Source organism: Pipra filicauda, unplaced genomic scaffold (assembly GCF_003945595.2).
Source record: "Pipra filicauda isolate LSUMZ 115617 unplaced genomic scaffold, ASM394559v2 scaffold66_size7647185_pilon, whole genome shotgun sequence".
NCBI classification, from domain to species: domain Eukaryota; kingdom Metazoa; phylum Chordata; class Aves; order Passeriformes; family Pipridae; genus Pipra; species Pipra filicauda.
Genome location: NW_024104831.1, coordinates 5,912,561 through 5,939,053, shown reverse-complemented (window position 1 = coordinate 5,939,053; position 26,493 = coordinate 5,912,561). Strand labels below are relative to the sequence as shown.

At 37.7% G+C, this 26,493-nt stretch overlaps 1 protein-coding gene across 1 annotated transcript in view; it reads left to right on the top strand.

The window, feature by feature from the left end:
- Positions 1 to 1,435: 1,435 nt before the first annotated feature.
- SDHAF3 (succinate dehydrogenase complex assembly factor 3) overlaps positions 1,436 to 26,493 on the top strand; it is a 36,608-nt gene continuing 11,550 nt past the window's right edge. The window contains exon 1 of the mRNA XM_039388647.1: positions 1,436 to 1,610. Coding sequence (XP_039244581.1) covers positions 1,443 to 1,610 — 168 coding nt within the window. The 5' untranslated portion in view covers positions 1,436 to 1,442. The remainder of the gene's footprint in view (positions 1,611 to 26,493) is intronic.

Sequence of the window (26,493 nt, the reverse complement as noted above, 5' to 3'; positions counted from 1 at the left end):
GTCTCTCTGGACAGAAAGAAAAGGTGTAGAAACTATTAAAGGTCACAGATCTGGCTGAGTTGATATTTGAGCCTCAAAGTGAGCGCCCAGCAGAGGGCTTAAGCAGGCCACTTAAAGGAAAGGACTCTTAAAAACTACACAGGGTGGATATAGCAAGGAGAAAACTCTCAACGTGCACCATGAGGATGGTGGTCAATATACAATAAAATATTTAAAAAACTTCTGTAAATGAATGCACTCTGAGATGACTCAGTGGAATTGCATCATTGCAAATAAAACTGATAAAGCAAATCAGTTTTTTAGCCTCAATCTTTTTAAACTGTGAACATATTGAAGGACACAGGGTAGACAAAATGCATTAAGTCCAGAAACTCTTCCTCAAAGAAATGTCTGCAGAAAATACAGTTTGAAAATATAGCAAGATCAATCAATTTGAAGATCAGACCTCCTCTGCCAGGGTCCAACTGCTCACTTCGAGAGCATCACAGGCATGAAGAAGACTGGAAATTGACAGTGATAGAAAGTGAAACGATAACAATTTTGTTTTACTTCAGTAACTTAGTGTTACTAGGAACTTTAGTTTTCCATCACTGAAGCGCTTAAAAGAATAAATAAACATCAAGAAATTGTAGTCAGCAAAATAGTCTGTACTTTGCTCTTTCCTCTCTTCCTCTCACTTAATGACTTGGGCTTTTGACGAGACAATACATTTTTATGACATTTCCTAGTATCCAGGGAAAGCTTAACGCTACCTGGGCCTATAGAAATATTTCCTTTCTGTTTTGAAGCACCAGCGATTTGACTGGATGGAAGGAGCTTAACACGCACCCGTGATGAGGCAGGAATTTTGCCACTGTGGCCACTGCCTGACTCTGCTTTTTCCAAAATATCTACGACTGTTGATTTTCATGAAGATTTTTTTCACGTGGGCGAGCTGGATTTGATGTTAAGCTGCTGAAAAAACCTTATGGAGAGCTGGGGAGTTGGAGCTTGGGCTCTAAGAGGGAGGTAAGAGAAAGCAGGAGCTTGGTAGTGACGACACGGTGGCACAAAGTTCCGAGCAGGCCCACAGAGGCAGGAAGGTTTCTTTCTGTGTCTTCTCTCGTCTCTCAACCTACGCTTGGAAATGCAGTTAAAACAAATTTAAGCATATGAAGCTTGTGCTCAGTGGACTAACTCACTTGTGCCCCGTTCTATCCTGGTATAAAGGGCATAGTTTGTTCATATGGTGGTGAAGACAGTACTATTTGCAACTGCATTTCTCGGTAATGTTTTAAACATTATCTGCAAAACGCAGGCTCTGAGTGTATCGGCAGCATTTTCCGACAGCGTTGTGTTTAGCCGGGCGCTCTCAGAGGCGGCCCGGCGCCGCCCGGCCCTTCGCCCCGCCCCGGCGCGGCTGCTCCGGGGCCCGGCCGGGCCGCGCTTTCGCCGCCATCGCCATGGCCGCGCCGGGCGCCGCGCGGCGCCTCTACCGCCGCATCCTGCAGCTGCACCGGGCGCTGCCGCCCGCCCTGCGGGACCTGGGCGACCGCTACGTCAAGGAGGAGTTCCGGAGGCACAGGGCGGCCGGGCCCGCCGAGGCCCAGCGCTTCCTGCGGGAATGGGAGGCAAGTGCCCGCCGCCCCGCGGGGGAAGGACGGGGCACTCCCGGGCCGGGAGCGGCGGGGCCCGGCGGGGCGCAGAGAAGGCCCCACAAGGTCAGGGGCTCCGGGCTGTTCAGGGGTTGGACTCGATGATCGCAGAGGTCTTTTCCAACCTGATTGATTCTGTCTCCTCGGGCACGCTCCTCTGAAGGGCAAACTCCTTACAGAGCTACAGAATTCCTTGAATTCCACGTTTCTGGGCAGGTTATCTTTTACAGTTTGTATTTCCTTACCTCAAATGTGTGTGATGATAGCTATGCACACACAGTTATCTGTAACAGAATGACAACAATTATATAATGAACTGTATATACAAATATATACACAGTATTACCTTTATTATTTATAACAATATATTATATAGATCCATATATGTTTATAACTACATACATAGCTAATTGTATAGTTATAATTAACTAAATACACAGGTGTAAATAGCTTCCCCATGATCTTGTGTTTTATTTCTGAGTGACATTTTTTCAGTGTTTCCTAACAAAACAAGGTTTATGTGAACATTGCTTCTCTGCTGAACGCCCCTTCCCCGAACTTAGTGCCTGGTTTCACCAAGGATGGAAAAGCAGATCACTCTGAAGTGATGAGGTTGTAACAAGTTTCACAAGCAGCAGAGGAGGGAGACCCATAAGGTGCTTTCCCCACATACCTGAACTCCAGCAGATGCTAGAGTATTAATAGACACCTAAAAACCCACACGGCAGACAAATGTGTAGACACTTCACAGAGGAGAAACTTCGATTAAAACAAGAACTCAACTGCAAGAGATGGATCTGTAGACAAGCTTCCCATTAATTTTCATGCTCATTGAACTACTGGTTTGGGAGTATTTTTGAATCTCAAAACTGTTTTCCTTTCGGTGAAAAAAAATTATATTCTGCTTTGCCATAAAAGCTGCTTAGCATAGGTAGCATCCATTGCCTCCCAGTTTACCAACTGAAGGGTAGTGAGGGGAGAACTGGCCCATCCCTTCTGTGTGCTGTAGCTGAAATTTTGTGGAGTAAAGGAACTTGGGCCAGGGCATCAGGAACCAGCAGGGAGAATGCTGCCTGGTATTCTCTTCATAGGAGAGGAATAAGTGTATTTTAATTGCCTCTTGCCAACTGATAGATCCTCAAATCAGGGAAATTTGTATCTACCTCTCAAATGCCTGATGCTATTGTAGTTCTCAATTGCCGTTTACTTGATATTGCTGAAATGTTTCCGCATCGTTGCTTCCAGTTTTAACATGAGCTAAGAAGACAAGTTACAGGTTACTATTTTCAGTGCTAAAATCTTCCTTAAAATAGTTTTAGAAAAGGAAGTAAGTGTTTACATTGAAATACCTTTAACTGTTTCTGTGAAGTAAACAGTGAAAATATTTCTCAGTTTTAAAATGTTTCAGAAGTAGATTATAGGGAAAATTGTGACAAAAATTAGACTACGAGGAACAGAAGTTGAATTTTGAAACCTGACATTTAGTGCTATTAGGTATGATATGTTCAAGGAAAGGAAACTAATTTAATAACTGTTTTGAGTGTGCGAGTATAAAGAACTTTGCAAATATGTCTGTCTTCTAACAAGATGCTGGGAGATATTAGCACATAGTTAACAGGTCTCTTCTCATCTTTAATTTTTGTTTTGTTCTGCGATTTTTTTCTCCCCCAAATGATAATCTGTTTCAAGGGTGGAATTTACATCAGACTTTGATATTTTTGGTCTGTGAGACTTTCTTTGCATGTTATGCTATGCTGTGGTTCCTAGCCCCTTGAAGACTTGAACTAGATAATTGAGGAAGGTGGACTGTAGACAACTTGGATTAGGTAACTGTAGACTCCGATTAGGCTCTAATTCATATTGGAGTCCTCTGTCCTGGTTTTGGCTGGGATAGAGTTAATCTTCTCAATAGGTTGTATATGCTGTGTTTTTGATTTAATATGAGAATAATGTTGATAACGCACTGTTTTAATTGTTCCTCAGTAGTGCTTGCTCTAAATCAAGGACTTTTCAGATTCCTATGCTCTGCCAGTGAGGAGGTCCACAGGAAGCTGGGAGGGAGAATAGCCAGGACAGCTGACCTGAACTGTCCAGAGGGATATTCCATACCATAGAACATCAGGTTCAATATATAAACTGGGGGGAGTTGGCCAGGTGGGGCCATTTGCTGCTTGGGGATGGTTTGGGCATCAGTCAGCGGGTGGTGAACAGTTGTATTATGCATCACTTGCTTCTGTTGGGTTTTATTCTTTGCCCCCTTCCTGGGCAGCAGGACACACTTTTGACCAGAAATAGGCTAGAAGCTCTAGGACAGTTCTTGCAGAGCCAGGGTACCTGCAAAGCATCCAGTTCTTGGAGGGCGTAAGAGTTGCAGTTAGTGGTGAATGAATCAGTGATATGCTAGTTCTTCACATTTATGAACCATAACTGTACTCCTTGCCTCCTTATCTATGTTTATTAAACAAAACAAAAAACAAACCAAACAAAAAAATCCACCTAAACAAATCACTACAATATTAATACAAAATGATTTTTTGAATTTCCTGTTAAGTTTATTTAAGAAAAAAACGAAGCGAAGTTACAGCTCTGTTAACAGTATTTTTACATGTTGCATGTCAAGCGCTTTTCTCCCCAATTTGCTTGTTCATTAGGCTGAGTATATACCTTGCTGTATGCACTTTAGTGTTATCAGTATTCAACTTGCATCTGGAAATGTTCTTTCCTCATGTCTTCTATTGCATGCAGGGCATCTGGTACAGAGTAGCTTGATGTCTCATGTTACAGAAAATTAGTACTCATAATTTTATATTAAAATAGTATATCTTAATGTATATTCATCAGAGGATAAAGATTATGGATATGATGATTGCATCGATGTTTGTTGACTTTGAATGAGGACTTCAGTATGAAATGTAATCTTAATAAGCCATCCCAAATGCTTTTTGAATGACAACTTTCAAGGATGGCTTATTTTAACATGAAACTGCTTGACTATTGTTAAAACCTTTCAGGATTTTTTTGGGTAGTCAGACCTTCTGGGTGTGCTTGAATATACTAGTTCATAGCCTATGGTGTGCTTTCTTGTCCTCCAATTTGATTCATATTTGTTAGTTGTTTAGAAAGCAGACCTGGTATTCTAATCACATTATGGTTGCCTCAAATGATTTTTTTGCTCCCTTGGTATTTAAATCATGCTGATTCAAGAGAACTGAGCATGTTGATTTGAGGTTGTAGCAAGGTGGGGGTTGGTGTCTTCCCCCGGGCAACTAGTGACAGGATGAGAGAATGTAGCCTTAAGCTGTCCTAGGGCATGTTCAGATTGGACATCAGGAAGAATTTTGTCACAGAAAGGATTGCTAAATATTAGAACGGACTTCCCATGAAGGTGGTGGATTCACTGTCCCTGGAAGTGTCCAAGAAATTACTGGGCCTAGCACTTATCTAGTTGATAAGGTGTTGTTTGGTCAAAGGTTGGATTTGATGATTTTGGAGGTCTTTTCCAATTCAAATGATTCTGAGATTGTTTCTCATAAGCTGAGCAAGTTTCCTTTATTTCCTGTGAAACATGGTGAAGAATCTGGAGGGAGATTTCTAGATTAGCTTTAAAAAGAATGGGGGGAAAAAAAAAGGTAAAAAGCTCCCAAATGATACTGCCTTAGTATGTGAATGATTCATGTAATTTTCCTGTAAAAGAGATGAGAAGGGATTCGCTTGTTTAGAATACACAGGAATTGAGGGCTTTAGTGTTAGAACCCAACCACATAGACGGTTAATGTAGTTTTATAGGAAACCCAAACTGACCTGTTTGCATTTACAAAATAGGGAGACTATCACTTGAATATTCTTGGAAGAGTTCTTAAGTGAATATGACTAATAATGGTCTGCAAGCCCATATACACTTATATAAAAGTAGAACAATATAAATAGGGCTTTTTTCATTGGTATTAGATTGATGTCTTGAAACCTGATGGAAAATATTAAAGTGGGATACAAAGAAAGTAAGCTTTGTTGTTCAGGAATTATGCTTGTTCAGGTAGATTAAAATTAAGTATATAAATTATTAATATATGTTCCTATCTATTTTCTAAATATTTAATATTTTAATTAAAATAATTGGTACTCACAGGAGACTGCTGATATAATTAGATTGATCGTGATTATTACTTTGGAATGCTATTGAATTAATGTTGCCAGGTATGATAAGTCAATTAGTCCAACAGTCTTCTAAATCATGTGGTAGCTGATGAGAATGCTTACTTAAGATAGGTAATATTAAGATAGTATTGATCACTTCATTCCAGGTTACAATAAGTAGAACATTCAGCTAAGTAATTTCAATAACCATTTGTTTCACATTTAAGCTAATTCCTCTTTTAGTTTTGAAAATGACCATTTCATACTTGGCTTTTTTCTAAAGCCTGACCTGTAGATGAGAAGGCCTGGACTACTTGAAGATGAACAGAATCATTCTTCAGAGTTACGTGGCATCTTCTCACATCTAACAGGTTGAATAAATTGCCTTTGAAATGCTTTGGCCACTCTTGACTCTGAAAGCCTTTTTATAAGCTTTCAAATGAACTGAGACCGATTTGGGAGCTGGCATCTGCTGTTGTATACTCCAAAGAAAGATGACATTTCATTCCTCATAACAAATCTAGGCATTATATTGGTAAAATGAAGACAGAACAGTATCTCTCTGTCTGGGGAACCTGGTCACGTAGCCTCTCAAGAGTGACTAATTTTTTGGAATCAGTATAATATTTGATGTGATACAAGTAATAGTCTTTCATCAAATTTGTTTTCAGTTAGCCAGGTCCCTTGCAATACTTAGTTTGCAGGGATGATTGTGGGGTGCTGCCGTGATATTTCTCAGGACATAGTGTTCTGATGTATCTTTTTCTGCTTGTGAGTGGATACGCTTACAGAACTTTTTGCCTCTCAATTCTCTGGGCTAGTATGATCTTCCCTCCACTTTATTTTTAAGCTTCTGACACTGAAAAATATGTCAAAATGTTGATGGGAGAGTTTGAAGAGCAAATAGTCAAAGAGCATGGAAGAAGCAGCTGTGGCCAGTACTGAAGTCACACTGAGATGGGAACGGGATGTGTGGGTTGCTTTTTGTGCTGTCTTTTGCCAAATAATATAGGTTGCAAAAGTCTAAAACTGCTGCTGACTTTGTGTATTATGCTCTCAATTTCAGTGAAGTAGATTATATAAGTGATATCAGGAGAAAATTCTTTACAGAGAGAGTAATCAGGCATTGGAATGGGCTGCCCAGAGAGGTGGTGGATTCACCATCCCTGGAGATTTTTAAACGCAGATTGGACGTGGCACTGAGTGCCATGATCTGGTAAATGGACTGGATTTGGACCAAGGGTTGGACTCGATGATCTTGGAGGTCTTTTCCAACCCAATCGATTCTATGATTCTATGATTCTATGTTTTCTTTACCTGACAAAGGAGTACATTTTTTTGAAGTATAATATGTCTTTAAGTTTTTTGCCATTTTATGACTATAATAAAAGTTGTGAAATGGGATTTAAGAGTAGTATTTAATTTTAACATTCCTGGATACCAGAATTTGCTTTTAGTGATTTTTATGGCTATCTGAACCAAAACCTTCTTATTAAGAGTGAATTCCTACTGAGCCTTATGTATTTAGTCCCCACTTAGGGTCTTCACTGGTTATTGATTTGTGAGAAATAAATTAGAGACAGTTCCCTCTATTTTCTTTGATATTTATCAAAAGGCAGGAAAGAATTTCACCCTTTTCTGAGAGCCATGGAGTTGTGGCTGATAAATTGAAGAGCATGTAGAAAGAGAAAGCAGCCTGCTGCTCTGACCTAGCATTCCTGGTGGCCTGCTTTGCTGTAAGATTTGAAGTCTGTCTTTGCGTAAGATACAATTTTGTCATGGTGACCTGTGATTTGAAGAGTTTCCTGAACCAGTGTTCATGTGCAATTGTCCTTTTGACCAAAGAAATAAAAGCAAAGGTTGAGCATGTGGGTCCCTGTTGCAAAGTTTCACAGTAATAAGATCTTTTTCATATTATGGCATTACTTCCATCCTTTCAGTGCTCTTTCAAATTTGGATTTAGAAGCAGGAGCTGGTGTTCGCTTCTCTTCCGTGGAGAATCCAGGCAGTCTGGGAGCTTTCTCATGTGGGGAGACTTGGGGTAGCCTGGTGGATACCCTCTGGCTTGTGCATGGTGCACTCCTGTCACAGGAAGGGGCATTTGGTACTTCTCACCTGGAAAACAGTGTCATTCTCTTTCAGGTTCAACTCCCTACTGCTAAGGTCAGTGATTCCTTGGTGGGTTGTTTTTTTTTTTTCTGTGTACATACTGGGTTTAGACCTTTACTGTATTTTCCAAATTCAAAATCTTATATGATGTGGCATCAGTACTCTCAGTGCTTCTGTTATGTTACTATGCCAGTTATCTCTGTGTTATTGTATCTATGATTGCATGTAGCTAGTCAGATGGCTGTCTTATTAACTGTGCTTGTCTGTCAGTTGAAGTCTTTGTTTACAATTGTTTGGACACAGCAGGAAATAATATCTGAGTCATAGGAGTCACATCAGGCAGTAATGCCAGTCACTTGTAAGTGCCAGTCACCTCAGTTACATTGCACAGTGAACTCCATCAAAGTGATGAAATTTCGTATAAATACATGATGTGCAAATAGGTTTATAAATTTCAGATGCTTTGGTAGCGTGCCTTTGATGTTGTTAATATGATGTGTTATTAAGTGAATCCCTACTGAAATTTCTTGTCAGACTACAGCAATTCTTATTAGTTGTAACTTAGATTGAGAAGTTTAAATTGCTGTAGAAGTGGGGTAAATAATATGTGCAACAGGTTATTCCTTACACTGAGTGCACTGGCCTGGGAACTGAGCAGGGCATATTTGTGTTAATGCTCTCAGAGTTGAAGATACTGTAGAAGTTTTGTGTATTTCTGCTCCATGGATACCTTCCTAATGAGTACAGGTTAGTGACAGCCAGCACGTGATTAGAGCTCTAAATGAGAAAATAGCCAGACACAGTAGAAGGAGAGCCAGTAATGGAGCATTTACAGAATTGTCAGTTTAAAAGGTAATTCAGGTTTCCATCTAGTGGTGGTATAAAATTCCATCCAAGCCATATGAGACAACATGTGCATATCCACACTGGGTAACATTCTGTTGTACTTGTATATGTGTTTGAAACTTAGGGAATCAAAAGCCTTTATTATGTATAAATTATATACGAAATGGCACATAATTCTCAGGGCCTCTGGATTTTTTCAAGTTAGAGCTGCAGTGATCAGAAATCTGTTATTTTGTACATTCAAATCCCTGAGTACTCTTTGAATTTAACAGTTTTATCATATTTGCTGCAAATTAGCATGCTTCCTCTTTTTCAGTATTGCTTGACAGCCATTTCAAATACTTTAACTTGATACAGGTTACAGAAAGAAAATGAGTGTCTTAAAAAGTTGTCTGTAAGTTGTATGTGTGCAAGTATGGGTCTTGTTAGATTTGTTGCTTCCTCTTACATGTAAATAAAAAAAAAAAAAGAAAGAGGAGAAGATGGGTATTCTGATTGTTTTGCCCACAGTGTTACAGCACAGTCTATTTTTAGTATTTAAAGTACTATACAGTAGAATTGAGAGAACCTTATCAGGCTAGATTTTCAGATGAAGATATCAAGGTTTGAATTTTGTTGCATTTTAAGACAATGTAGTGGGTCAAACAGACAAACTGAATACAAATTGAAATTGCAAATGTATAAGGATTTCTGCTTGTTTGTATTTTATCGACACCTTCCTTCTAGCATTTGTTTGCTCCTTGTGTGAATATTGTCAGCATGTAGTGTTTTGTAAGCATGGTAGGTTTTACTATGTTGTCAGTGCATTTCCAGTATCAACACTATAAACACTGCCAACTTTGTACAAGTGCTGTCAAGTACCACATTTTGTAATTACTGCAATAATATTATGAGTGCTGTAATTGCACGTACTGTATAGATGTACCTTTCTGTCCTGTGTAGACACAAAATTGATATTTTATGCAAGTTAAAATGGCAGCTGGAGCACATCTGAATAATTGTTTGGAAACTGTTTTTTTTTTTCTTTTTTTCAGCATAATGTGAGGTGTCTGAACAAGTAGAGTTATGCATATTGGAGGATTTTTAAAGCCCCAGATTTGTATATATACGGCTATACTTAGGGCATACTGATGAGTACACATTGAGGGGTGAAAGGGTTTTTATTTAGTTCAATATTCAGTCGTTTAATCTGAGATAGTTTTTTTGCAAGAAGTTGAGTCTCACATTTTGGCTTCATAATCTTGTATTTAGCAGCATCTTTGTCAATCTTCATGTTGTTTTATATGTCTTCTGTAATGCTGAGAGCTTTGGCTGTTTCAAGGCTGAAGCTGACTGTATTTACCACATAGATCTTCTAAGTGATATCCTGCTGTTTATGCAGCTCACTCCTGGCAATCCATCGAGCAGAAAATTTCTCCTGAAGTATTTTTTTGTTTCTGTGTCTCAATTTCAAGCTACATTTTTGAAGGATATAATTCGGAAAACATATATAATCATAGTATCTGCTAAAATGTTTGAATTTATAGCTTTTAAAGGTCAGTTCCAGAAGTAATGTTAAGTAATGAGCTATTCTCTAATGAACAAGTTAGAAGCAATACTAGAGGCAGAGTTACTGAGTGTAGAATTTTAGGCTTACTGATACGTGGGGAGTTTGAGTCCTGTTAATATGCTGCTTTTTGTTGTTTCAGGGATATTAGTGAGAGAGAGTCTGAGGTGAAAGAGAGCATGATGCACGTTTTTCCTCACTGCAGTAACTAGCTACATTGGTAGAATATGTTCTAAATTGATCTTGCACACGCATTTCAAGACTGGCTGACAACAGACCCTTAAAATGTAGATGCATCTTCCCTTTCTCTGTGGGAATTACTGAATGGTGTAAAATTGATAAACTAGTTTTATGTGATTTCATAGTATTTTTTTTCTTCTTACTGAACTATTCTATTTCCTAATTTATAGGAAATGAACATTAGGTCACTGCAACGTTCTATTTTTTATTTCTTTTTTTTTTCCTTCCTGAACCATAGGAAACCTGGTGGAAGGGTTTAAGTCCCCATCACTACTGCTGTTTTGGAGATGTCATGGCTGAAGGTATTGAATTGTTCTGGTAGTTTTGATATCTGCATGGAATGAACCAGCACAATTGGTTTATTTTTTGTGGACCACCAAATACCATTTACTTATAATGAGTTTCTTGCTTCTTTTGATTACATAGTGGAAGTATGTGGTCTTCGTAATTGAATTGATGTTATAATTACATTAGTGATCCTTGATACTTCATCACCTTCTGACTGAAGCCTGTAATGCCCTTATGTGTACTCATAGCTGATTTTTGACTCGGTAAGAGTATTGTTCGTGCGTTTGCAGTTTTTGAAGTGTACACATGATGGCAGCAAATACTTAAATAGAGAAGTCTCATTCCTGTACTAGAAACAAGTAGGATATTGAATTTTCTAATATAAACTATAATTCTCACAGGTTAAATTATTGATTGAAATACATATTGAGAATTGTTAACTTACTGCTGCAGATTTTGAGAATGGTTTTCAATTAAAAAACTTTGCTGTGGTTTCCACCTGGTTTAGTCATAATGTTCTCATAATGTGCATTGTAGTTTGGATTTGCATTGGGGTAGTTTGCTGCCCAAGTAGTGAAATGCAGCAGCAGGTACCCCAATAGTTAGCAATGTTTAATTGCTAACTTTAATTACCCTATCACAGGAAAAGGACACCTACAACACTATGTTATTCCTCAGAGGGTTGCCCTGGCACTTCTGGTTCCTCAGTGGTGCTGAAGTTTGATTTTCTGAAGCCTATTTTGTTTTTTCTCTATTGGAGAAATATATCTGATCTCTCTTCAAAGAGGTGTTCTATAGTCTCTTTCATATTTCCTTTTTTAGAATGCTGATCTCTCATTTCGTAATGATTTTTACTCAAATTGCTTTTCACAATTAGATTTGTAGATGAGTCAGACCTGCAATGGAGAACCAGCCCAAGATACATACCATGCAGTAGCCTTCACATATTTAAATAATTAAAAAATGTAATTATCACACTCTAGGAACTTTATAGACTGCTGGTGTGTGAAGGTTATGGAGTTTCCCTTTCAGGAGACATTCGAGACCCACCTGGACGCATTCCTGTGTAACCTGCTCTAGGTGACCCTGCCTTGGCAGGGGCGATGGATGAGCTGAACTCCAGAGGTCCCTTACAACCCTAACAATTCTGTGATTCTGTGAATCTGCATTTTTCAACAGATGTTGGCATGGTAAAAGTTCCCTTTTTCCTGCAGTTGGAAAGTTTTTGGAGTCCTTCAAAGTGTTTTTCTCATAATCTTGTGGTTAAACAGTCCAACATGATAGGTTTGCTTCATTTGCTCCTCTTCAGGCTTTTTTTTCTGGCACATTATCACCTTAAATACTTTCTTCTTCCTGTACTTCTTAATAGATATATAGTTCTGACATACTTTAAAGTATTTTGTTCTTTATTTTACTCCATAGCAGTCTTTCTTTCCAAGTTCTTATCTTTTAATCTAGGTCAGTGATGTAAATTTTCCAGGAAGTGTTCTTGGGCCAAGGAAATACCCTTCGTGCCTAGGCTATGGCTTGGACTCCACACTGCACGTACTGCAGCTCCTTGGTTTCCACCTGTAGGCTTCTAATGTCGTGGGGCTGAGAGGGACTTGGGAAGTGCTGTGACCAGGTCCTCAGTGGAGTGATGAGAACACCAGGGCTGAGTCTTTCTATGAGCATGACTTGTGTTTACTAACAGCAGGCTCTTTAATTTCTGAAAATCTAGCAATTGAATGATTGTTGGTGTTTTAATCAATATTGGATAATGGTAGTTGGATAACCAAATGTTCCCTTTAGGTGCAGATCTGATGTCAGATGTCATATATTATGACATACATGACATTAAAGCACACCTTTGGTTGCTACTATGGTATGAAGAAGGGAAATCATTACCACAGTAGCTTTCTGCTCTGATTTCATCTGACTAACCTGACAGCTGAGGGGAGTCATTACAAAATTCCCATCAGCCGCAATTGCCCCCAGGAGAGTACACCCAGAGCAGATGGAGTCTTGGTATGTAAATACAAACCTCTCTTTTTTAAAATTGTATTTTTTTTTTCATAATGGATCTATTGAGTTTTAAAGCGATTATATTTTTGGAAGTGTATAGTAATAGCCCAATATGCCTTTTATTTTTTTTTTCACCAAATGAAAAACTATATTGTTAGTAATGCCACATTTTAGATGCTGTTGCAAAGTATCTTGATATAGCATGGTAGAGTAGGAAATTTTCTTTGTAAGTGAAAATATAGTATAAAATATTATTTATTCCTGCTCTTGTTCTTGGTCATGGGTAAAACATTTAAACTGAGTCTCTGTTTTTTTCTGTCCCTTTCAGAATGGCATGTGTTAGTCATCCACTATGATATTTTAAGCCAAAAAGTTATAGATTGCTACAGTTCCAGGAATAACACCTAATGGAAAGTGTAGGTCAGCTTTAGGCTGTAGTACAAGCAGGTTGCTCTAAAATTAAGGATATTTTGGTTCATGTTCAGTGACGTGTTCTGTGTATTTACTTCATTTACAGTAGTGTAAATTTCATTTAATGCTTTGAATTAATTTTAAGGCATGCAGCAAATCATGATATTCAGTTGTTTTCTGGGCCTCTTTAATTTTTAAACTCAGTTGATTGTTCGCAGTGAAGTACCCTAGCGAGCTATTTAGCACCCATTACAGTGAGTCATAGTAAGGATTTATTTAAGAGGTCCATGATGTGAATGGTTTTAATTAAATAACAAACATGTATTTTGTCCTTCACTTCTGTTGCTGATTGACTAGTGAAAAGAAATCTTATAGGCAGCACTAGCGATGTCATTCTGGTTCATGGGCAATTTAGTACCATCAGCATAATTGAAAAGAGTTACATTGTTGAGAAAAACATCATCCTATCAGTCAGGATGGAAAGTTGTTCGGTGAATAATGTGGACTCTGATTTGGCTTTTTTTTTTTCCTTTTTAATTGTATCCGTGAATCTCATTTTTGTGGATTGCCTGTCAGCCAGCAGATGCCACTCCTCAGTAGCAGACTAGTTTCCCAGACTTGACCAGATAGAGGAAAATAGTTGTGGTACACCTTTGTTTTTAGAAACATTGATGGCAGTTTGCCTGGGATTGTCTTTGTTTTCCTCAACAAGAACAACCTATGCTATAAACTATTAAATATTTATATTTTATAATGGAGCTGTTTAAAGGTTTGTTTCCTGCTGATGCATTAAACCTCAGGGCTGCAAAAATGCTAGTATGTAAGGTAAAGTGCCTTTGTTCTTCAAAGTTTTGTGTAGAGCAGTATTTCAGTTGAATAGAGCATGACCCAGAAATCTTTTAGGACTCAGGGAGCTTCTCAGTGGAAGGTGGAAAGGTGTCTATACAGGAATTGCTGAAAAGGTGTAATGAGAAAGACTGAGAAGCTGAAGTCTCAATAACTTGCAATAGGTCAAGTCCTTATAAAACTTTTACACATAGTGAAAAAGTTGTCCTAGTTGTAAGTGCTAGAAGGAACTAAGAAGCTGTGCAGTGAGAATAGACAAGGGAATCTTGGTAAGGATATTCTGTTGTTTGTTTTTTCTAAATTTTGAAAAGACATTATCCAGTGGTTAGATGTCCTGGGGCTATCTCCAAACTTTAAACGGGCATCTTTTTAGCATCTGATGTCACGTCTTGGCCTGTCTTGGCCTCTGTAGACATCTGCAGTAGAAGACTATTTTGATAATTGGTAAATGGTTAGACCAGCAGACCCTGGACTGAGGTGATGGATGTCACGTTTTCAGCCCTGACACCTTTCGTCTGTATGAATCCAGTGTGCCAGTAATATTCCTGATATGACTAATGAGTTGTTGATTTTTCACACACAACCACTTGTGTGTGTTGTTCTAAAAGGTTTAGTTTTATGTTCCTGGTGATAGAAGATCTGAGATAGATATATATATATCTATCTATCTGTATGTGTATAGATATATCCATCTATCTATCTATACACACACACACAAACATACATATTCCACCTCCTCAACTTTAAAAATAACGCAGACTAGTTTCTTGTGGCTGGTGGGAAACCTGTGAAAATCTGGGGATGCCATTTAAGCCCTGGAGGATTAATTGTGAAAAAAGCCATCTGTGCCAGTGTCTGTGCATTCCTGCATGTTTCCTGGGAGAGTCCTTCTTTAAATTGTATTTGGGTTCTGTAGTTTGGATTTCATCAGCTCTTCCTAGGAAATTTTGTATTCTAAACGTTGTTTTATTTGCATCATTTTCAGGAAGAAGTGTTTCTGTCATCATTTGGCATTACAACAAACTAGCTTCTCTTAAGGACATTTTCTGTAGCATTGATTAGTATTGACTATCCAGTGTTAACAGGTGTTTCACAAGCTTAATTTTCTAGATGATAACTACTTCCAACCCACTGAAATTGTTTTTTTCTGTATTCATGTTTCTAGAGGTGTGCAGCATACATGTATGGTGTATTTCAGGGGTTTGGCACCATCTATTTCACTGAGTGTTTAATGACCCTGCAGCAAAGCATGGTAAAATGATATGGTGATTTCAGTGGGTTCTTCTGAAATTGCAAGTGTGCTGGACAGCATTCTCAGGGGAGAGCAGCTGTAGGTGAAGTCCAAGTTCCTTTCAGCTTTTTTACTGAAGTATGAAGGTAAAGTCATTCATGTGTCAAGAGTATTTGGTTAAGAGAAAGGAGTTTGAATTTTGCAGTTGAAGAACTTAACTATTTATCTGTTTGCATTGAAGCAAACCTTTGTATTAATTCTGCTTGACAACATATTGATAAATCCCACCCCTTTCAAATGGTGTACTGTGCCACCTGGAGTCTTCATAGACTGTGTGATAAGGTTTTGGAAAAAATTATCCCAATACAAAAACTACACATCACAGAGGAGATACTAAGCCAAAAGCAAGCAGTGTATGAAATGAGGATTTGGCTCGGGAATACACCTCTTGCAGAGCTTGCTGAATCGGATGTGCCTGGGGCTCCTTTGCAACTGGCAGCGGCACAACCCATTTCCATATTGTTACATTCTTACGCTCCGAAGCAGGGTGGCCACATCCAAACTGCCCGCTGGGAGCAGTCCCTGTTCTGTGCCAGCTCACCGGCAGAACCTGCAAGTTGTTTCGCAGAAAGATGCTTATCCTTGATCAAAGCCTGTGCCAGGGACCATGGCACCAAGTTCCCAGGGTGGGTGACTGAGATGTGGTACCTTCTCAAAACATTCCCTGACACTGCTTTAAGTCTTTACTGCAGACAGAGCTCTGACTCCTCTGCTGTCAAGTGCAAGTGCTGCTTTTGTTCTGGCTTCTTTCTCACACGCGTTATCAGATTCTCATCAACCGTTAGATTTGTTGAACTTTTTCCAAATCAAGAGTCATCATCTCTGGAACCTGTGTGGAGATTGAGCTCTCCTAAGAAACAAGCTCTCTAGTGCTGTTCTGTTGGTTGTGTCTGGTAAAATAAGGGAAGACTCTCTAGGCCTTAATGAAATTGCATGTTAGAGATGGGCACCATGTCTGTACAGCAGCAACTGTGAATGTTCTGCTCTGAGCAGGTGGAAAACACATTCCTGGAAGGAAAATAAAATGAAAAACCCCACCCTTGCTGTCTTTCTAATCAGGAGGGATTGTCAGATGTGTCTTGTTACTCTATCATAGGTCTGGAAATTTGAATACTAACATTTCTGATTCAATTCAAAGAGAACATTTACTGCTGTTAGCCCTTTCAGTGTCCTCTTAAAAACATAGTTCAGCTGTTGATCATACTCATGCTTTGCACTGATAAGATAAGCACACTTTCTCATCCCCTTTTACTGACCCACTTCTGAAATGCCGTGGGCCAAGTTTAAACTCTCGTGGGCCACAGCAGATGAGACTGACATTAGGAAGTTTGTTGTGTGTGGTGTCTCTGAGAGGGTGTTGTGTGGGTGAAGAAAAGCACGAAGAAGCCTGGTTAAACTTGCTTGGGTGATGATGGATGTAGAGGAACTCCTGAGTTCCCTGGAAAAACTAGAGCTACTATCATTTTACACAATACCTCAAGGACAAGCAGACAGAAAATATACTTTGTTTTTCTGTGGCTTAATGCCAGTTTGTGTATTAAGAGTATTTCTAATTTGTGCTTTGTTGTTGATGAGCCTAATTTGGTGAACCATTAAGATGTATTGCTTGTCAATTTTGATCAGATATTTTTTGGGGTGCTGTTGCATAATGTATATTGTGTTTCAAGTGGAAAGGAGGTTTTGTTCTTCTTTTCACTTGCATATGGTATGAGTAAAGATTCAATGACTTTGATTTAGTGAGGAAAATTATAAATACAGTCTCTTTCTTTTCTGAGAAATAGCTGCCAATGAAGTTTTGTGTTTGTTGTGAAAGAATAGCATAGAAACCAGCTCATGCATGTGTTCTGTAGAAGCTTGGGTTCCAATACAATATAAATAAATCAACTGATTATTGGATGGTGACAATATTCTACTACTAACCTCAGAAGGATGTGAACTTGTCTGTCTTAGTGAACTTTGTAGTTGGTTTAATTATTTTTAAACAATTGCTTTGGAGGGAAAACTCTTTAATACGATATATTCAGTAGTGGAACATTTGAAAAATCTTAAATCTGGTAATCCTCAAAACATAATGTCAAGTCTTATCAAGAACCTGATATTTGTATTTTAAACGTTTTTAACTTGGGAGTAGTCATTAAAATGTAGTGTGGACTAATCTTTGCTTTTTAATGAGTAAAGTAATAAAGCAGAGATGGCCTGGAAAACCATGACTGGAAAGGGCCTCTCAAGTCCCCTACTCAGAGCAGGGCGATTTTAGATCAGTTGTTTGTGACCTCATCTGGTCACAAACCCTTTTGATTTTTGCTGTTTTGTGTTAGAGAATGTGGAGAAAAGATTTGACTTAAAGTAAAATTTTCACATTAGCTGAGAAGATTCCCGAAGTTTCTCATGTTCAAACAAAACTAATTACATTCTGAAAGTCAGTTGTAACCTAAATCATCATTCACAGCTAAGTGGTACTGAAGTACAAGTGCTAACTCAGCACTCTGAAAGTACATCATCACTGACACAGGTTGGTGTCTTAAGGCAGTACATCTGATCACTTGTTTTCAATCCAAAAGTACTGTGTCTCAAAAAATTGAAAACCATACTGTATTGGGTTTTGCCTAATAATTTAAGTTTATATGTAAATCTAACTGTGTAGGTGTGATGTTGGTGGTGTGTTTATGTTTCAACAATATGTTTAGTACACTTTAGCTTGGTTTATCTGTTTTTATGTTGAGGCACAAGTCAACCGTATAAATTGCATATGTGGTTGAAATGAGGATTAATGTTCTAGACAGTGTGGAGCATAATTGGGATGGAAAAACTTTTACAGCAATTAGCAAGAGCTTGGAAACCAGTGTGATGTGAGTGCTGTCGACATCATTATTAATTTTTATTGTATTGTTTTTAATGGATCATTTGTGTACTTATTTGCACAAATACACACTTTTGATGCACAGTAACAAGTGGGAATAAATTAAACGTATGAGTTTGTGCGGATTTTTCTTTCGAAATCAGTTCCATGGTATCCAAAAGACTTAGTTCCAGTCTTTCATGGCATTAAAATTTTAGGATGTAATAGCTAGATTGATTTCTAACAGTTTCACTTGAATTTATTTAGTAGTCTAGCAGAAAGCATGCAGCAGTGTGCAGTGGATTTAATTACGGTGTGAATGAACACTTTGAATTTGTTTTATTTGACTTAGTCTTTCTTTTTTTCACCTTCAGATGTTCAATTCTGTTGTGTCAGATGAAGTTCTCATGACCCCTTGTACTATTTAGCATATCCCATTTGTTGATTAAAGCTTTCACTACAGTAATGTGTCTGTCACTGACATCTTGCCAAGTTATTTGCCAAAGGTTTCCTTTTTCCTGTATAGTGGGACTTTTTTTTGTTTATTTTCCTTTGTGATAAGATAGATTGTAGGCAGCATTGTTGAAGGAAGATAGGTTCCAAAAAATATTTCAAATAGGTATGATAATTTTGACAGAAGTTGTGGCAGAACTTTCCCAAGGAAATTCTCCACCCCCCTCATGAAATAAAGCATTACCAAGCTGGGTTCTGTAAAGGAAGGTGTTTTGCAAAGGTGTTATTTGTAAAATCACTGCTATAGTGAATATAGCAGAGTTCAGTGAAGATGAGGAGATCTGTTGTATTTTTCTCATAAATAAATACAGTGGAATACAAATGATCCCATCAGTTCTCACCATTGATGTATGGTCTTGTTTTCATCTTTCAGGAAATTAAAAATTCATGTTAAATTGTTATGTTTTGACATAAGAAGGTAAGTTACATTTTACTCTGGTTTTCTAGTCAGTAGTAAAGACTAGTCCTGCACTATAGCAGCCAGTGGACATTTTGGTTGAATTTACTGTAGTGCATGTGCCCGCAGATCAGAGATCCTCTGGGAAGCCCAGCATGCTCGGGGCACCAAAGTAGTGCCTGGCCATGGCCCTGGGACCAGCCTGTGCAGATGCTTTCAATGTCCAACCCATAGGGACAGTTCAGCAAGCATCCCATAAGTGGGTTTTGGTGTAAAGAACTTCTCATCTTTTCTGTGATAGAAATGATGCACATACTGAGATGGTAGAGGAACCCTCACAATCTGTTGCCTTCCTATGCAGGGCCAGTGCTCAGAGCAATGACCTGCAGCATCTGCATGCTGTGCTCACGTGCTGCATCTTCATGATACAGGTGAGCGGGAGAAGTTTCCGCTACATCAGTGAACAGATTTAGTTGGGCTGACCTAAGCTTTCCCCTGGACTGGTGACTTCACAAATTACTTCTTTCCAAAGGCATGTGAAACATTGTGCAGAACAGCAAAGCTTTCTAACATTCATCCCCCTTTCAAGATGAAAATAAACCCCTGGTCACAAAGACCCCATAATTTACCAATCAGTGTGATTCATGAGGTTCTGCCCTACTTGTGGGCAGATTTACACAAGACTTTCTTTTCCATATTTTTATTGACTAGCAAGCAAAATCCATTAAGATGTATAAACAACTCAAAAATAATTCAAGTTTTTATTGTTCATATAGTATTGCATTGCTTTAAGTAAGTCCAGAGTAATTTTAAAGCAGTGCAAATGTAAGTTGAGATAATTCTTTAGTGTTAAAAAATTCTGAAACACAAATGAAACTTCCTGAATAGTTTTAGTATTCTCTTGACTGCTAGAAACCTTATTTATTCACATCATCAGTAGATGGGAAGCAGAGATTTTTCTAGAACTTATTATATAGTCAGTTTGAAAACTCTTCTCATATACAGTAGAAAAAGAACTTGTTTCTTAGTGCAATATAAGCAGACAGTGCAGTGGTTTGACATTGACGCTAATGATAAAAGTATCGTTATATTAGTGTGGAGAGAGCAGCTGAGCAGATGTGGATGTACCATACCAAAATGATTAAATGATACCACTTAGAGTAGAGGTAGTTTATCTTGGGAGTTTTTGACACACAAGTAGAACTAGTATGTGACACTTCCCCATTCGTGATACCTTCTCTACAGGCAGGGTGCTTCTATTACAAAAGTTGATGGTTTAGCTCTAAGCGAAGACCACGGCACTTGGCTGTGGAAGCACCTGTGAGGCTGGCAGCCAGACCACAGAGCTAAATTGGCTTGACCAATCTGAACGTGGTGCATCTGCATTTCTGGAAGGTTGCCCTGGTATTTTCCTGGCTCTGGTGTTTTTGCATTCTTTTCCTTTAAAGTATTGAGGTAAATTAACTTCTATTCCAGTTCAACATGTATTTTTTTGCTTGGGACCAGACAGCCTATGTTTGCACAGGGAAAAAGGAGAGGTTCTAGGTGGGTGAGAATTTTTAGGAATAAGTAGACAATCTGGATTTTTGCTGTGAAATCTTAGGGTTTTGTTAACTGAGTATTCATTTCAAAGTGAGGTACATAAAGCTCTAAGCTCTTCGACTTATTTGATTTCCATACCTGTATTTCTCCCCTGCCCTGTTTTCCCCACCATTTGCTAATTAAAAGCAAACCCCCTTTAATAACTGGAAAACCTCCAACAATAGCAGAAACAAAAAAGAAGGAATAGAGCAAGGTTTAGGTGAGTTAATTTTGAAGTATCTGTTGTATAGAGATTACAGTAGAATGCGTTCAGGCTTGAATTTGATACGTATATGATCTCCCCAAGAACAGTACAGAATATTTAATGGAATTTTTCAGAAGTGCTTTCAGATTAGCTGTCTCTACAGTACTTCATTGAATTTTGAAAGTTATTCAGCAGGTGACTGAATTTTCCATTTTCCTTTTGTGCTTAATCCCTCCAGTCTTCTGTGACAGCCCCAGCTCTCACTTGCTGTATTGTGACAGACGCTATAAAAATCCTCTTAAATGTCAGAACCATTGGATAAAGGAATAAATAGTGACTTGCAGATGATTACAGAAGTTTTGGGGGGTTTCAGATTTGATGGCTCTGATGTCAGTAAAAATGGATGCTCCTTTTTAGCAGCTTTTGGGATACTGATTACACATTTGTTTTCTTCAGTTAACTTCTGTGGCTATTTCTGAATTATTTCAGAGATTGTATAAAAATCTGCAAGTTAAAAACCCTTGGTGAGTTACACAGATTCGTCAGCTTAGGCACTTAAGAAAGTGCTAAAAAATAAGCACAATTTTAGAATTATGTTTGGAATGGGAACTTCTAATTTCTCTGGCCTTTTTTGTCTGCAGTTACTCTGCAGTCCTCTGCAGTTCAGAGGACTTTGTGGCTCCATAGGTTATATCATAATATTTTAGGAAAATAAACCAGAGTAAGGAACTTTCTGTTGTAATTTTGAGAGCAATCAAACTAAAGATGAAGGAAATGCTCTAACTTATTCTATTGCTTGGAGGACATGGAAGACTTTTTAAATTGTGTATGTCATTGATTTCATTTGACAGAGGTACTTTTATGTGTATATGAAGCATATGCATGGTCTAAAACTTGAACGTCATGTAACATATTTTAGGTTACAAAGGTCTGTAGCAACAAGACCTTTAAAGATTTGCACTGGGTCTAGCACAGAGACTAGTGAGTTAATCTTTTTTGCCTTTTATTAAGTACTGTGAAGTAGATGTTAATTGCAGTAACAAGCCCTCTTTCCATAAAGTGAGTTTACAAATATAAACTAATATATTGTTAGTTGTCTTAAGGAAAATGTCAGTTATATCAGTATGCATTTCTTTTCATAGGAATGTCCTATTGCTGCTATTTAAAAGCAAGAAGGACTGAATGGTAATCAAATGATTGTGACCAAATACACTGAGTTATTTCTACAGAGCAGTGTTTTCAAAAGTTCCGGACTGAATGTCATACTCAGGTAAATAACACCCTTATAAGAACTCACCTGTGTTTCACAGTGGCAATATTTTTTTACTTTTTAATCACGAGTCCACCAGTGTGTAGGCTTTCTTTTATTGATGGCGAGTCTCCTACATAGTACTCTATAAAGAGCTCACCTCAAAATGTTTGTGCCTTTTTGAAGAAGCAGGTAGATAAACTTCAATGACTCCTTGTTTGTCTCTTTTAAATGCCTCTAGAAGCACTCATGTAGGGCTTGTATCTCTCCCCTATTACTGGAACGATCATGGTAATACTGGCCAAGAAAATGAGCCTTTGACTCGGTGTTTTCTGTTGCCAAATTCCATGTATTGTATTGGAACAGGTAATGTAGAGTTCGTTCATTTAAAAATGCAGAAGCTTTGGTCTGTTTATCCTAAGAGATGGATCTGACTTTTACACTAATGGTAAAATGGACCTTCTGGTGCATTTATTAAATATTGCACACGACTTTTTACTTAATTCATTCAAGCACATATTTCTTCTACAGGCTCATTAAAGTAAAAAATTCCATGCACCCTCAGCAGAAAGGTTTTTCGTGGTGTCATGGAAATCAATACAAGATGCCTATTAGTGGATTAATTTTTTGTTTATACTTGAGTTTTTCTTTGTTACTTTATTAGTTTAAGGTTTTGGCTCTATTGAGCATCTAGAAATATGAGTAATGGAAAAATAAGAATACCGAGTCTCTCTTGGGTATATATGTACACTTGAAATGCTTCATTAGGTATAAATTGAGTAGAAGAACATGCGTGGAAGTCTTTCAAGTGTCATCATCTGGGATATATAATCATTTGAATGTTCTTAGTATCTAGCGGTCTGGAAACTAATCTGGTTGTCTTGGAAACAGGCTTTATTTTCCTTTTGTGAATATCTAGATATGAAATCATTGTCTTCCTTGACAATCTGGAAGTAATAATTCTGAAAGAAATAACTGCATATTTAAGATGCTTGTTGTCTATTTAAAGAATTGTTACAGGAGTCTGTAAGAGATGTTTGCATTGTGAGCTTTAATTATAATTGTCTGATTATGTTGCTAAAACAGTCTTTAGGGTTTTTTAAGGTAAAATGCCTGTACTTAGCGTTGATCTTTGTCTGGGAATTATCTGCAGTGAAACACTTTGCCAAGATTTCCTAGCTTAATATTTAAATAGACATATTGCAGTATAACTGATGCATTGTGGAAGTTAAGTTCCTAAAAACAAAGTGATACTATCACTTCCAGTCTTTTCCTTTGCCTTGCTTTAAATTAGCAGTAATTGGTAAATCCTTGAATATTTTGTGAGATTATAGCATAATATTTACCAGACAAAACATCAGCTGTAGACAAAAGTGCACAGAATAGCTTTTTTTATTAGCCAAAGAACTGCCACGCACAGCATAAAATGTCAAAGCAAAATAGAAACTGAGTCAAGAAATTACCATCTTTCAAATTGCTCAGGATTGTTAGGATTTGTATGAAAATACGAAACAATGTTCTTGAAATTTAACTTTTCTGGTTTGTAGGTTATTTGTTCAGTCACAGCAGTCTTACACTTTGGTATTAGCAACAGTGTAATTTTATCGTAATTTTTACAGATGAAGGTCCAGTCTGAATAATTTTCCACCTTTTATTCTTAAGTATAGTCTAATGGGGTTTTTAATATACTTCTCTTCCAAGTCCTTTTGTCTTCAATAGCAATTTAAAAGGCTTCCAAATACTGATATGTACTTCGGAGAAGAATATTTTTTTAATTCTTTCATAAAATAAGTCTTTTATTTCAGTGGAGCTCACACTTTGAATGATACAACCTGTCCAAGGATAGAGAACCATGACGAGATCTTGTTGAGCCCTTGGAACCCCCTTGGGTGGCCATTGCTTTCATTCTGCCTCCCATATCGTCCTCCTTTCTTGTGCTGCACATACATTTCACATTGATCTCTCTTTTAAGAACTTAATTGGCCATTTTATTTTTGTTTAAATGTTGTTTTTCTCTCAAGTATGTTGCAATTTTTTTCCTTTATTATGCCCTAGAATAAGCTCAAGCTTTTTATTTAAGGCCTGAGATGAAGCTTATTAATCTAAGTGGAAAGAATCTTAAAGACTATGGCTGTTACCAGATGAAGCAAAAAGCTTTTAGTGACCTATATTTTGGCCCTGATGTACAATACTGGTGTAAGTATTGTGCATCCAGAAAGAAAGAAATAATCACAGCTTGTTTTTCAACAAATGACAGTAGCCTCTGATGTACTGTAATGGTATTGTGTTCCATTTTGGACTTAATAACATTTATATATGTTTACCTTGATGGTCAGGCCATAAACTTCCCACTTCCACCTCAAATTATGATCTCATAAGCCTTACATTAAAAAAGAACATTAAAATACCATGTTATTTAAGCTATAAACAAAGCTGAGTTAGTTCTTGAGCTTTTTTCACATTCCTCTAAATAAATGTCATTTCTTCCAGTTTAACAATATTAGTTAACTGTGTTCAAAAAAAAGCAGTCCATTTTATACCTTCCTGATCAAATAATAATTCTCCATGCTGATTACTAAGTATTACATAATTATATTCCCTGGCTCCGTTTTAGCTTAACAATTTTTCATTCTCTCCTCCCAAACTGAGAACGAACAAGCAACTGAAAAAAACCCCCAAACCCCTTATGGTAACAGTTCTGTGTGCATCATTGTGTTAGTGTGATCTGTTCCCTGAAATTTGGTTGATAATCACATACCCTAGCATCCTTCCTGAATATCCTGGGAAAACATGATATTGTTATAAAGTTCTCCTGTTTTCCTTTCAGATTAACTTTCAGTAAACTGAAGTTTTGTGGTTGTTCCCATTCTTTATGATCCAGTGACGTTATTTGGATAAATCTGTTTTACCTCTGTGCATTGTTAGAAATGGTGACATGGTCTCTCATCCCCAGAAGTTAAAATATACGTAATGCATACTTATTTCTAAGGATAAAGAGGAAAACTACAATTTTTGTTTTCATCATGTGTTTCACTTCAGGATGTTGCTGAGTCTGATTTTAGCAGCGTTAGGAAAAGATAAAACTCCCAGGGAGAGATTGTAGATTCGCTCAAGGAGAAATGGTATTTTTGTTGCCTTGTGTAATTAAAAAAGCACAAAACAAAATAACTAATGAACACTTTCCTTTTACCATAAGCAAGGAAGTTATTGAAGACAGTCATCTACAGCCAGGGACACAGAGAGAGACACATAGTTGCTTTTGCAGTGATGAGAGGCACATCTCTGGAGGACAGTGTATCCAGTCATCACATCATGTTTAAGACCAAAGTTCTCTCTCCAGTGCTCAGCACAAAGACATCCTACATCTCTAGCTGCACTTAGACACATGACATTTAGACGTAGGCAGTCTGATTGCAAGTGCAAGACTATTCCCATGGCTTGAAGTGGCCTCTGCAAAGATGGCCTTTCCATCTAATAATGAACTGAAATACAAAAGAGCTTATCCAAGCTGCTCTTCACACAACATTTTTAGAGCTCCTTATTAATTACAGTTGTGTATATTTTTTAGAAAAGAGAGGAATTTATTTCACCTACATTGTTTTTCTTTGCAGTTTGGAGTTATACCCTGTAGTGAAATGGGTTCTCCATACTAATAATCTTAAAGGATTCTTGAGGACCCAGTTTGGCAGCTGGCAAACAGTGTCATTTTTGTACCTTCTTGCTCTGCATTTGCTTAAATGAACTCTGTGTGCTGCTCTGCTGTCCCTGTTTTTCCTTCCTTTTCTAGAGTACCACTGTAGTGGCTGCCTCAGCAGAGGGGCAGGGACAATGGCTGTGAGTTACCAACTCTGATTTAGTGCTATTTTGGGATTTTTTTTCCCTTTGGGGATTCCTCCACTACCCTGCTCGAAAAGTAGTAGTGCACAGGAAAGTCGTATTGGCAGGTATGCAATTTTCACTATTGCTAGTTTAGGAAAGAAATATTAAAAAAAATTATTTTTCATATAGTCTGAAATTCCCAAAATTTTATATGAAAATGTGCTTTCCTTTAATTTCTGAGAAGAGTGCTTTTTTAAAGTAAGCATGAGTAATGTTTCAGCATATCTTTCTGATACCCTTTCTGATTCTTATTTATAGGTGTTTTAAGTTTCTTCTTAGTCTTCTTATGACTGCTATTATGACTTAAGAGCTACTCAGTCTGATTTTTAAGTGTTTTGGCTTGTGAATAAAATGTATACGAATAAAACAGACATTTAATATGTTGTATCCTAACTTCTGCTTAACAGAACCCTTCTGTTATTAATGGACAGTATCAAGGGTGGCTGAAGTTTGAAATGTAACAGAAATAACAGATTTTATA